The 12020-nt window shown below is 69.0% G+C and overlaps 1 protein-coding gene across 1 annotated transcript; it reads left to right on the top strand.

Annotated features, from left to right (window-relative positions):
* Positions 1 to 1727: 1727 nt before the first annotated feature.
* On the top strand, positions 1728 to 11889 carry Aire (autoimmune regulator; the record flags this gene model as incomplete). The annotated part of the gene is given in 13 exon segments (XM_042673528.1): positions 1728 to 1874; positions 2469 to 2643; positions 2847 to 3005; positions 4030 to 4098; positions 4693 to 4806; positions 7172 to 7320; positions 7466 to 7546; positions 9736 to 9798; positions 9800 to 9852; positions 10141 to 10240; positions 11501 to 11590; positions 11592 to 11620; positions 11787 to 11889. Coding segments are annotated over 13 exon segments (1332 nt in total), but the record flags the coding sequence as incomplete, so codon positions are not given.
* Positions 11890 to 12020: the final 131 nt, after the last annotated feature.

Here is a 12020-nt window from a genome sequence, read left to right as displayed (position 1 = left end):
ACACGGCTGCTGAGGGGCCCCCACCAGTCCTGGCCCGACTCCCCTGGCCGCGGCCTCTGGTTCTGACCCCTGAGCCCTGCTCTGGCGTGAACCTTTGGGGGCCTGTGGGCAGAGGAGGGGCCGAGGAGGGCCCGGGCCTGCTTGCCTTGCTCAGTGCTCAGCGCACAGCCCACCCTTTGGGAAGCTTTGGCGATGCCCCTCACCAAACTGCCTCCCGTCCAGCCTGGCCTCCCTACTCCTCCAGACCCCGGGCCCTGGTGTCCCTCTGCAGCCACCGTCCTCGAGAACCAAACGCCTCCTTAGCACTTTCGTCCTGGCTTGAACGCAGCGCATAGACGCTGTCCCTGAGCTGCTTTGTTTAAGGCTAGAGCTCTGCTACATGAGCCACAGCTCCACTTCTGCTTCTGTGGGGGGTTCATTGGGGATCAGAGTCTCCTGGACCTTCCTGCCTGGGCTGGCTTCAAACTGCGATCCTCAGATCTCAGCCTCCTGAGTAGCTTGGGTGACAGGCGTGAGCACCAACGTCCACCTCTCCCTAGCACCTTTGCCCAGAAGTGCCCCGATTGCGGTGGGAATGAGGAAGGGGCCTGAGAGCCCCGGTCCGCCATCTTCTCGTGGCTTCATTTTCTATTACGCTTGGCCGGGGCCCCTGTTACGTGCTCACCTTGGGGAGGTGAGGAGAGGGGTTTTCTGGGCATTGCACAGCCAGGGAGGGTGAGGCCCGGGGGCATCTGGGCCCTGCAGGGCTGCTGCCAGCGCTCTCCTCGCGTCAGACGAGCCCTCCACCAGACTGTGCCTACGGCCCCGGGTCCGACGGGGGTGGGGGGCCCTCTGGGCTGCGTGGGGGGCTCCCAGGGGGCTCCCAGCGGGGCCGCCTCAGTTTTCCCCTGGGGTAGATTCCTTACTGTGGCTGCTCAGAGGTGGCAGCTCCTCCGTGTGCTTTTGACCCAGGAACAAGGAGAGCAGGAGGGAAAGTCCAACCCCATTCTCCCCCTCCCCCCTGCAGCTTGGTGCGGAAGAGAAGAAGACCAGCTGCCGGCTGGGGGGGGGGGGGGGGAGGGGGGCGGGGACACCGTCTCTGTGCTGGGCCACAAGGCCGTCCTCACTCCTGTCCTGAAGAAGCCATGGCATTGGCTCCTGGCCAAGGGCCTTTGCTCTTTCCCAGCTGGGGTGGTATAACAGCGCTGCCTGCTGGGGCTCGCTGCGTGCATGCTGCTCCACCAGGATGACCGCCAGACACCCTGCAGGGCCATGAGACCCCCAGACTGCTGCCAGACACCCCACGAGACCCGTGGGACCCTGAGACTGCCGCCAGACACTGTGCAGGGCCAGTGACACCCTGAGACTGCTGCGAGATACCCTGCAAGGCCTGTGACACCCCAAGACTGCCTTCAGACACCCCACAGGGCCGTGACACCCCAAGACTGCAGCAGACACCCCACGAGGCCCGTGACACCCCGAGACGCTGCGTTGCCAGACACCCCGCACGGCCTATGACACCCTGAGACGCCGCCAGACACCCCGCAGGGCCGTGAGACCTGTGACTGCCGCCAGACACCCCACAGGGCCCTTGACACCTCGAGACTGCCACCAGACACCCCACAAGGCCCGTCGCACCCCGAGACGCTGCCAGACACCCCGCAGGGCCGTGAGATCCCTCGACTGTGGCAGGCCAGGACTGGGAGGCCCGTGGGGCACGGAGGCCCGCGGGGCCTGACCTCCCGTCAATGGCTGGCGAGGCCAGAGGTGTTGGGGATGCCCTGCGCCACCTTCTGCGGCTGCACCGCACCGAGATCGCCGTGGCTGTGGACAGCGCCTTCCCGCTGCTGCACGCACTGGCTGACCACGGTGTGGTTCCCGAGGACAAGTTCCAGGTGCGCCCCCACCCCCCCGCCCCACGGCAGAGGATGGGCCCCAGAGCGAGCTGCAGGTGCCTGGCTCTCCCAGGGCTCCGCTCCTCCATCCAGAGCCAGGGACCTGTTCCTGAAGAAAGTTCCAGATGAGCCCACTGCCCAGCCCAGGTCTCCAGGGGACACCCTGGGCCAGGTTCTAGGCACGTCTCCTGCTCGCTCAGCTTGATACCCTGGCATGCCATGCCATGAGCCCAGGAGGGCACAGGGGGGGGCGGGGCTGGGTCTCCACAGTCCCGGACCTGGGGCCTAAGGAGGGAAGGGGGGGACAGCCCCGGGCCTGGGGCCTGAGGAGGGCAGGGAGGGGGGCTGGGTCTCCACAGCCCCCGGGCCTGGGGCCTGAAGTGGGCGGGGGTGGGGGGGGCTGGGTCTCTGCAGCCCTGGGCCTGAGGAGGGCAGGGGGGGGTGCTGGGTCTCCGCAGCCCTGGGCATGGGGGGGGGCAGCCCTGGGCCTGGGGCCTGAGGAGGGGGGGAGGCTGGGTCTCTGCAGCCCCAGGTCTGGGGCCTGAGGGGTGGCAGGGGTGTGGTCGGGGAGCCACAAGGACCCTGTTGCTGCAGGAGACCCTTCGCCTGCAGGAGAAGGAGGGCTGCCCTCAGGCCTTCCACGCCCTTCTGTCCTGGCTCCTGACCCAGGACGGAGGGGTTGTCCTCGACTTCTGGAAGGTTCTCTTCAAGGACTTCAACCTAGAGCGCTATAGCCGGCTGCAACCTATCCTGGACAGCTTTCCCAGAGGTGACCCTCCTGGGACCCAGCCATGGGACCCCTGGGGCTGGGGGTGTTGGAGCCCGTGGTGCGAGAGGAAAGGTGGGGGCGGGGTCTGGTGACCCATGCCTCAGACTCTCCCAGGCCGAGGGCAGAGGCCCCCCACGGTGCTGGTTCCAGGGTTCTGAGGGGAGGGCCTGAGAACAGACACGGCTCCTCTCTACGAGCTGCAGATGTGGACCTCAGCCAGCCCAGGAGGGGCCGGAAGCCCCCCGCCGCCAGCCCCAAGGCCTCAGCCTTGCCTCCCCGACCCCCCACCAAGAGGAAGGTCCCGGAGGAGCCGCGAGCCGTCTCGCCCGCAGCCCCCACCCCAAGGGGCACCTCCAGCCCAGGTACGGGGAGGGGAGAGGGGAGGAGCCAGTCCCTGGGGCAGCTCTGCCCCCACAGCCCCAGGGTCTCCCTGCTGCATTCCCCGCTGGAGGGGCCCCTCAGTCCTAGACCCACACACCTGGCAGGCTGGCCATTTCTTGGGCCCTTCTACCCTGAGGGCAGAGCTTTCCTGGGCAAGGCAGGCAGGCGGCTTCTGTATCTCTCTGACAAAGGAGGGGAACAGTGCCCAGAGTCAAGGAGTCCCCACCCCTCCCTCATGGGCCCCCCCCAGTTCCTCCCCGGCTGGGAGAGGCTGAGCGGGAAAGGCTGGTGGGAGAATCCAGCAGGAGAGGTTCGGCAGGAGAGGCTGGTGGGAGAGGCCGGTGGGAGAGGCTCCGCAGGAGAGGCCGGCGGGAGAATCCAGCAGGAGAGGCTGGTGGGAGAGTCTCTGCAGGAGAGGCCGGCGGGAGAGGCTCCGCAGGAGAGGCCGGCAGGAGAATCCAGCAGGAGAGGCTGGTGGGAGAGGCTCCGCAGGAGAGGCCGGCGGGAGAATCCAGCAGGAGAGGCTGGTGGGAGAGTCTCTGCAGGAGAGGCTGGTGGGAGAGGCTCCGCAGGAGAGGCCGGCGGGAGAATCCAGCAGGAGAGGCCGGCGGGAGAATCCAGCAGGAGAGGCCGGCGGGAGAGGCTCCGCAGGAGAGGCCGGCGGGAGAATCCAGCAGGAGAGGCTGGTGGGAGAGTCTCTGCAGGAGAGGCCGGCGGGAGAGGCTCCGCAGGAGAGGCCGGCGGGAGAATCCAGCAGGAGAGGCTGGTGGGAGAGGCTCCGCAGGAGAGGCCGGTGGGAGAATCCAGCAGGAGAGGCTGGTGGGAGAGTCTCTGCAGGAGAGGCTGGTGGGAGAGTCTCTGCAGGAGAGGCCGGCGGGAGAATCCAGCAGGAGAGGCTGGTGGGAGAATCCAGCAGGAGAGGCTGGTGGGAGAATCCAGCAGGAGAGGCCGGCGGGAGAGGCTCCGCAGGAGAGGCCGGCAGGCTGCCTCTGGCTCTTCTTTCAGGTTCCCAGCCAAAAGCCAAGCCCCCCAAGAAGCCAGAGGGAAACTTGGAGCCGCAGCGTCTGGGGTCTGGTGAGTATGGGTGACGGGGGGGGGGGGGAGGGACGGGGGCCTGTCCCGAGAACGAGGCCCGCTTCAGCCTCAACTGAAGAGATGAGATGAAAGACACGAAGAGATTAAAGCAGGACTCTCATCAGCCACTCCCCGGCCCCTGCGGGACCTCCCCACCTCCGTCCACACCTCAGGGCCCGCCCAGGCTCAGAGTCTGTGCGGACCATCCTGAGCCTTACTGGATGAAGTCTGTGCCGTTCTGGTCTGCCCCGTCCTGCCTGGCACCTGACCCCACAGCCGGGCCTGAGTCGGCGCGGGAACTGTGCACCACCGAGCAAGGCCTGCGATGTCACGGAGCTCCGCTCTGCGGGCGCTGCACGCACACCAGCACACCCGCACGTGTGTGCGGCCTGCAGATGAGCACACGCATGTGTATGCATGCACATGTTTGCAGGCTGGCTCTGCACTTGCCTGAGGTGGCCGTGCATGGTGATCTGGGCTCCACAGCCCGCCCCATCCCAAGGAAGAGGGGACTCTGGCCCAGGCTGGGCTTGCAGCTGCCTCCCTGCCTCCCTGTCCGCCGGACAGCTGTCACCCGGGGACTCCCCTCCTCAGGCATCCACACCATGTCCACTTCAGTCCAGAGAGCGGTGGCCATGTCCTCGGGGGACGTCTCGGGAGCCCGTGGGGCCGTGGAGGGGATCCTCATCCAGCAGGTGTTCGAGTCAGGTAGGAGTGTGGGGAGGGGGAGAGGGAGAGAGGGAAAGGGGGAGGGAGGAGGGGGACTTCAGCTGCAGCCTCTGCTGCCCTTGCTCGGCTTGCAGACGGGCCCCTCCCCTGAGGGGGGCCTTCTACAGGCCAGCAGTTCCTGCCCCCCCCAGCGTGACGTCCCCCCCCTCTGTGTGGGTGGGTGCTGCGTGGAGTCCCCCCCCCCTCTGTGTGGATGGGTGCTGCGTGGAGTCCCCCCCCTGTGTGGATGGGTGCTGCGTGGAGTCCCCCCCCTCCGTGTGGGTGGGTGCTGCGTGGAGCCCCCTTCTGTGTGGATGGGTGCTGCGTGGAGTCCCCCCCCTCCGTGTGGGGTGGGTGCTGCATGGAGTCCCCCCTCTGTGTGGATGGGTGCTGCGTGACATCCCCCCCTCTGTGTGGATGGGTGCTGCGTGGAGTCCCCCTCTGTGTGGATGGGTGCTGCATGGAGTCCCCCCTCTGTGTGGATCCGTGCTGCGTGGAGTCCCCCCCCGTGTGGATGGGTGCTGCATAGAGTCACCCCCTGTGTGGATGGGTGCTGCGTGGAGTCCCCCTCTGTGTGGATGGGTGCTGCGTGGAGTCCCCCCCCGTGTGGATGGGTGCTGCGTGGAGTCCCCCCCCGTGTGGGTGGGTGCTGCGTGGAGCCCCCCTCTGTGTGGATGGGTGCTGCGTAGAGTCCCCCCCTGTGTGGATGGGTGCTGCGTGGAGTTCCCCCTCCGTGTGGATGGGTGCTGCGTGGAGTCCCCCCCCGTGTGGATGGGTGCTGCGTGGAGTCCCCCCCCGTGTGGATGGGTGCTGCGTGGAGTCCCCCCCCGTGTGGATGGGGGTGCTGCGTGGAGTCCCCCCCCGTGTGGATGGGTGCTGCGTGGAGTCCCCCCCCGTGTGGATGGGTGCTGCGTGGAGTCCCCCCCCTGCGGGGAGTCCCCCCGTGTGGATGGGTGCTGCGTGGAGTCCCCCCCCCGTGTGGATGGGTGCTGCGTGGAGTCCCCCCCCGTGTGGATGGGTGCTGCGTGGAGTCCCCCTCTGTGTGGATGGGTGCTGCGTGGAGTCCCCCTCTGTGTGGATGGGTGCTAGCGTGGAGTCCCCCCCTCTGTGTGGATGGGTGCTGCGTGGAGTCCCCCCCCCTCTGTGTGGATGGGTGCTGCGTGGAGTCCCCCTCTGTGTGGATGGGTGCTGCGTGACGTCCCCCCCCTGTGTGGATGGGTGCTGCGTGGAGTCCCCCTCCGTGTGGATGGGTGCTGCGTGGAGTCCCCCCCCTGTGTGGATGGGTGCTGCGTGGAGTCCCCCCCCTGTGTGGATGGGTGCTGCGTGGAGTCCCCCCCTGTGTGGATGGGTGCTGCGTGAGTCCCCCCCTGTGTGGATGGGTGCCTGCGTGGAGTCCCCCCCTGTGTGGATGGGTGCTGCGTGGAGTCCCCCCCTGTGTGGATGGGTGCTGCGTGGAGTCCCCCCCCTGTGTGGATGGGTGCTGCGTGGAGTCCCCCCCTGTGTGGATGGGTGCTGCGTGGAGTCCCCCCCCTGTGTGGATGGGTGCTGCGTGGAGTCCCCCCCTGTGTGGATGGGTGCTGCGTGGAGTCCCCCCCTGTGTGGATGGGTGCTGCGTGGAGTCCCCCCCCTGTGTGGATGGGTGCTGCGTGGAGTCCCCCTCTGTGTGGATGGGTGCTGCGCTGAGTCCCCCTCTGTGTGGATGGGTGCTGCGTGGAGTCCCCCTCTGTGTGGATGGGTGCTGCGTGGAGTCCCCCTCTGTGTGGATGGGTGCTGCGTGGAGTCCCCCCCCCGTGTGGATGGGTGCTGCGTGGAGTCCCCCTCTGTGTGGATGGGTGCTGCGTGGAGTCCCCCCCCCCCCGTGTGGATGGGTGCTGCGTGGAGTCCCCCTCTGTGTGGATGGGTGCTGCGTGGAGTCCCCCCCCCCGTGTGGATGGGTGCTGCGTGGAGTCCCCCTCTGTGTGGATGGGTGCTGCGTGAGTCCCCCCCTCTGTGTGATGGGTGCTGCGTGGAGTCCCCCCCCTCTGTGTGGATGGGTGCTGCGTGGAGTCCCCCTCTGTGTGGATGGGTGCTGCGTGGAGTCCCCCTCTGTGTGGATGGGTGCTGCGTGGCGTCCCCCCTCCACGTGGATGGGTGCTGCGTGGAGCCCCCCCTGTGTGGATGGGTGCTGCGTGGAGTCCCCTCCCTGTGTGGATGGGTGCTGCTGGGTCACCGGCTGCAGCTCTTCAGGCCTCCACCGGCCATCTGCCCCGTGTGACGCCACTGTCACCAACCCATCTGCAGAGCCCCATCTCTAGGCGGGGTCCTGTCATAGGTTCTGGTGGGACCTGTGGAAGGCAGGGCCCGAGGACCTGCGTGATCTTCCCAGGGGGCTCCAAGAAGTGTATCCAGCTGGGAGGAGAGTTCTACACCCCCAGCAAGTGTGAAGATCCCGGCAGCCATGCGAGGAACAAGGCTCGTGGGGGCAGCGGCCTGAAGCCCCCAGTCCGAGCCAAGGGTGCCCAGGGCACTGCCCCCGTAAGCACTGCCCGTGGTGCGGGGGTCTGTGCCCTTCCCTGGCAGCCCGCAGGGGGGGGGTGTGCGGCCAGAAGCACCAGTCACCTGTCCCCGCGCACGGGGGCCGCCGCCCAGCCCCCTCCAGCAGGCTCCTCCTCCCTCGCAGGGTGGAGGCGAGCAGAGAGGAGACCAGCAGGGCAGGGGCACTGCGCTCTCAGCCCCGCCCAGCGAGCCCCATCTTCACCAGGTAGCGCCGGCTCACACAGAAGCCCGCCCTGCCCCACCGCCCTCTCGGGCCTTCATGTGGCCGCTGCCCCTGGTCCCCGCACTTAGGCACCGGGAGCACAGAGCCCTGGGCTCCGCCCGTGGACTCCTCTTCCTCCACCTGCCCTCCTCCTCTTCCTCATCTCCCCTTCCCTCCCCCTCCCATCCCCCATCCTTCCTCCTCCTCCTCCTCATCTCCCCTTCCCCTCCCCCTCCCGTCCCCCCATCCTTCCTCCTCCTCTTCCTCATCTCCCCTTCCCCTCCCCCTCCCATCCCCCATCCTTCTCCTCCTCCTCCTCATCTCCCCCTTCCCCCTCCCCCTCCCATCCCCCATCCTTCCTCCTCCTCCTCATCTCCCCTTCCCCTCCCCCCTCCCATCCCCCCATCCTTCCTCCTCCTCATCTCCCTTCCCCTCCCCCCTCCCCTCCCCCATCCTTCCTCCTCCTCTTCCTCCTCATCTCCCCTTCCCCTCCCCCTCCCGGCCCCCATCCTTCCTCCTCCTCTTCCTCATCTCCCCTTCCCCTCCCCCTCCCATCCCCATCCTTCCTCCTCTTCCTCCTCATCTCCCCTTCCCCTCCCCCTCCCGTCCCCCATCCTTCCTCCTCCTCTTCCTCATCTCCCCTTCCCTCCCCCTCCCATCCCCCATCCTTCCTCCTCTTCCTCCTCATCTCCCCTTCCCCTCCCCCTCCCATCCCCCACTCCTTCCTCCTCCTCCTCTTCCTCATCTCCCCTTCCCCTCCCCCTCCCATCCCCATCCTTCCTCCTCCTCTTCCTCATCTCCCCTTCCCCTCCCCCTCCCATCCCCCATCCTTCCTCCTCCTCTCCTCCTCATCTCCCCTTCCCCTCCCCCTCCCCTCCCCCATCCTTCCTCCTCCTCTTCCTCCTCATCTCCCCTTCCCCTCCCCCTCCCATCCCCCATCCTTCCTCCTCCTCTTCCTCCTCATCTCCCCTTCCCCTCCCCCTCCCCTCCCCCATCCTTCCTCCTCCTCCTCTTCCTCATCTCCCCTTCCCCTCCCCCTCCCATCCCCCATCCTTCCTCCTCCTCTTCCTCATCTCCCCTTCCCCTCCCCCTCCCATCCCCCATCCTTCCTCCTCCTCTCCTCCTCATCTCCCCTTCCCCTCCCCCTCCCATCCCCCATCCTTCCTCCTCCTCTTCCTCCTCATCTCCCCTTCCCCTCCCCCTCCCATCCCCCATCCTTCCTCCTCCTCTTCCTCATCTCCCCTTCCCCTCCCCCTCCCGTCCCCCATCCTTCCTCCTCCTCTTCCTCCTCATCTCCCCTTCCCCTCCCCCTCCCATCCCCCATCCTTCCTCCTCCTCTTCCTCATCTCCCCTTCCCCTCCCCCTCCCGTCCCCCATCCTTCCTCCTCCTCTTCCTCCTCATCTCCCCTTCCCCTCCCCCTCCCATCCCCCATCCTTCCTCCTCCTCCTCTTCCTCATCTCCCCTTCCCCTCCCCCTCCCATCCCCCATCCTTCCTCCTCCTCTTCCTCATCTCCCCTTCCCCTCCCCCTCCCATCCCCCATCCTTCCTCCTCCTCTTCCTCATCTCCCCTTCCCCTCCCCCTCCCGTCCCCCCATCCTTCCTCCTCATCTCCCCTTCCCCTCCCTCCTCCCCTCCCCCTCCCATCCCCCCATCCTTCCTCCTCCTCTTCCTTCTCGTCTCCCCTTCCCCTCCCCCATCCTTCCTCCTCCTCTTCTGGCCATGGTTTGTTTTCTGATAGCACAACTGGAAGGTTTCAAGTAAGTAAGGGAAGTGAGGACCTCGGACCTGGAAGACAAGGTGGGGGTGCGTGTGGGCGGGCGAGTGGGCTGAGCCCGAGGCTCCTTGGGGACGTTGCGTCCGCCCCGGGGCTCGGTGTCGTCTCTCAGGAGGTGGACGCTGGACATGGTGTGCCCTGGCACCCTGCCCCCTGCATCCGGCGCAGGGGAGAGGCCCACACAGGGCGAGGCCCGGAGGGCGAAGCCCTGGCAGGGGGGGGGGCAGCGGCAGCCAAGGCCAACCCGGGCGCTGGGCCCTTCGGCCTGTTGCCGAGGGGGGTGCTTCCTCCCGACTGGAACCTGGAGGTGGCGGGCAGGGGCCGGGGGGGTGGCGGGCAGGGGCCGGGGGACTGGCAGCGGGTCCGGGCTGGCGCTGCCCAGGGTCTGCATGAGCCCCTCCCGCCCGCCCCGCTCAGAAGAACGAGGACGAGTGTGCGGTGTGCCGCGACGGCGGGGAGCTCATCTGCTGCGACGGCTGTCCCCCGCGCCTTCCACCTGGCCTGCCTGTCCCCGCCGCTGCGCGGGGTCCCCAGGTGAGCCGGCCGGCGACGCTGGACCCCCGGAGGCTCTGGGCCCACGTGGGTGCGGGCCGGGGCGGGGGGGGCGCGGCGCCTCGGAGGGGCCCAGCCCAGGGGGTGGCGGAGCTCCTCAGAGGACATTTGGGACACTGGCCGCTGGCGGGAGCGCCCCTGATGGCCGCCCTGTGGCTCTGCCCACCTCCCCCGCCCGGGCCTCGGTTTCCCTTCTGTGGAAGGCCTGGGTGATGCGGGGCTCTCAGGCCCTGACGGTGCTCCGTCTCTGCCTTGCCCTGCGGCCTCCAGCGGTCCCTGGAGGTGCTCCTGCTGCCTCCAAGGTGGAGCCCCGCACAGCCTGCCCCCGGCGCCAGAGCTCAGACCGCCAGAGCCCTGTACAGACACCCCGGTAGGCCCCACTGCTGGCCCCCCCCCCGTCCCACGTCCACATCCGGTGGGTCTGGTGTGGACCAGGGCGGGTGCCCAGCCTGACCACTCCAGCCCCCATGGAGCCTCGGCTGGCTTGGCCGGCACGGGAGGGCGGGAGGGGGGGGTCGCGCCCCACCCCTGCTCTGCCCCCAGTGTCTGCTCTGCCAGGCCCCAAGGCCACGGCCCCCATGTTACACAGGAGCACGTGGAGCCCTGGCTGTCTGCATGGCAGCACTCCAGCCCCGCTAGCCATGGTGGTGAAGCCCCTGGAGGCCCCGCGGGGGAGGTCCAGTGGGGGAGGTCCAGCGGGGGAGGCCAGCGGGGGGAGGGCCAGCGGGGGAGGTCCCGCGGGGGAGGGCCAGCGGGGGAGGGCCCGCAGGGGAGGGCCAGCGGGGGAGGGCCCGCGGGGGAGGTCCAGCGGGGGAGGTCCAGCGGGGGAGGTCCAGCGGGGAGGGCCAGCAGGGGAGGTCCAGCGGGGGAGGTCCAGCGGGGGAGGTCCAGCGGGGGAGGGCCCGCAGGGGAGGGCCCGCAGGGGAGGTCCAGCGGGGGAGGTCCAGCGGGGGAGGTCCAGCGGGGGAGGTTCCAGCGGGGGAGGGCCCGCAGGGGAGGGCCAGCGGGGGAGGGCCAGCGGGCGCTCTGAGTGCTGACTTCTGGGTTTCAGGTCCCCCAGGGCTAAGGCAAGCAGAGAAGGTGTGGAGCAGCCTTCCAGGGGAGCCCACAGCCGGCCCAGATCCCCCCCTCACCCACCCACCCCTTGCCCGCCACGCCTTTGGCGCCCCTCCTCGCTGCACAGGAGCCTCCTGCCCTGCCCCCGCCCAGGGTTGGGCTGGAGAGCCAGCAGGTGTGTGAGGGGGGCCGGTGGGGGCCGAGACCCGGGAAGGACCAGGAGACCAGAGGGGAGCTGATCGGGACAGTGGGGGGCCCTCCTGGGAAGCTGGGGAGACGCAGGCCAGGGATAACGGGCTGAGAGGGGGATCCAGAGGCCGAGCAATGGGGGGAGCCCCTGAGGTGGGTGGGGCTGGGGTGGGCCGGTGGCAGGGGTGGGGTGTGGGGAGCAGGTCACTCCCCCAGGGTGTGGGTGAGGACCAGGACCAGCCCAGAGGGTGTCAGGCCTAAGGTTGAGGTGAACTCATCGCCAGTGTCAGGGGACGGCCCTGCAGGGGTCCCCTGGCTGGGTGCGGAGTGTACAGGGTGACCCCCAGCTCCGTTCTAGGCCGCCCACCCGGCGGCCCTGCTGCAGGGCTGGACGCCGGCGCGGTGCGGCGTGTGCGGGGACGGCTCCGAGGTGCTGCGCTGCGCGCTCTGCGCCGCCGCCTTCCACTGGCGCTGCCCACTTCCCTGCGGGACCAGTCCAGCCGGGGTGAGCGGCCGGCAGGGGAGGGCCGGGAGGGGAGGGGCAGGGAGGGAGAGAGGGCTGAGGAGGGGAGGGGCGAGGGGCGGGGAGGGGGCGAGGGGCCCCTCCGTCCCTCCCTCCCCGGCCTAAAAGTGTCCAGACCCGCTCGACCTCCGGCCCTGCGCCCTGCTAGGACCAGCCTGCGCTGCAAGTCCTGCTCCGGAGACTCTGCGGGGGCGCGGGAGGGGAGGCCATCGGCCCGCAGCCCCGCACTGCCCGCCCCAGGGCCCGCCAAGGTCAGTGCTGCCCAGGTGGGAATGCCAGGCCGGGCGGAGGGGGCTCAACCCAGGGGACGCCAGCCCGGCCGGCCGCCAGGGCACCATTGCCGCTTCCTTTTTCTCTTTTCCCTCCTCCCTCCCTCCCTCCC

The sequence above is a fragment of the Dipodomys spectabilis genome, unplaced genomic scaffold, assembly GCF_019054845.1.
Source record: "Dipodomys spectabilis isolate Male_0828 unplaced genomic scaffold, ASM1905484v1 ptg000915l, whole genome shotgun sequence".
NCBI classification, from domain to species: Eukaryota; Metazoa; Chordata; class Mammalia; order Rodentia; family Heteromyidae; genus Dipodomys; species Dipodomys spectabilis.
This window is presented reverse-complemented; position numbering and strand designations above follow the sequence as displayed.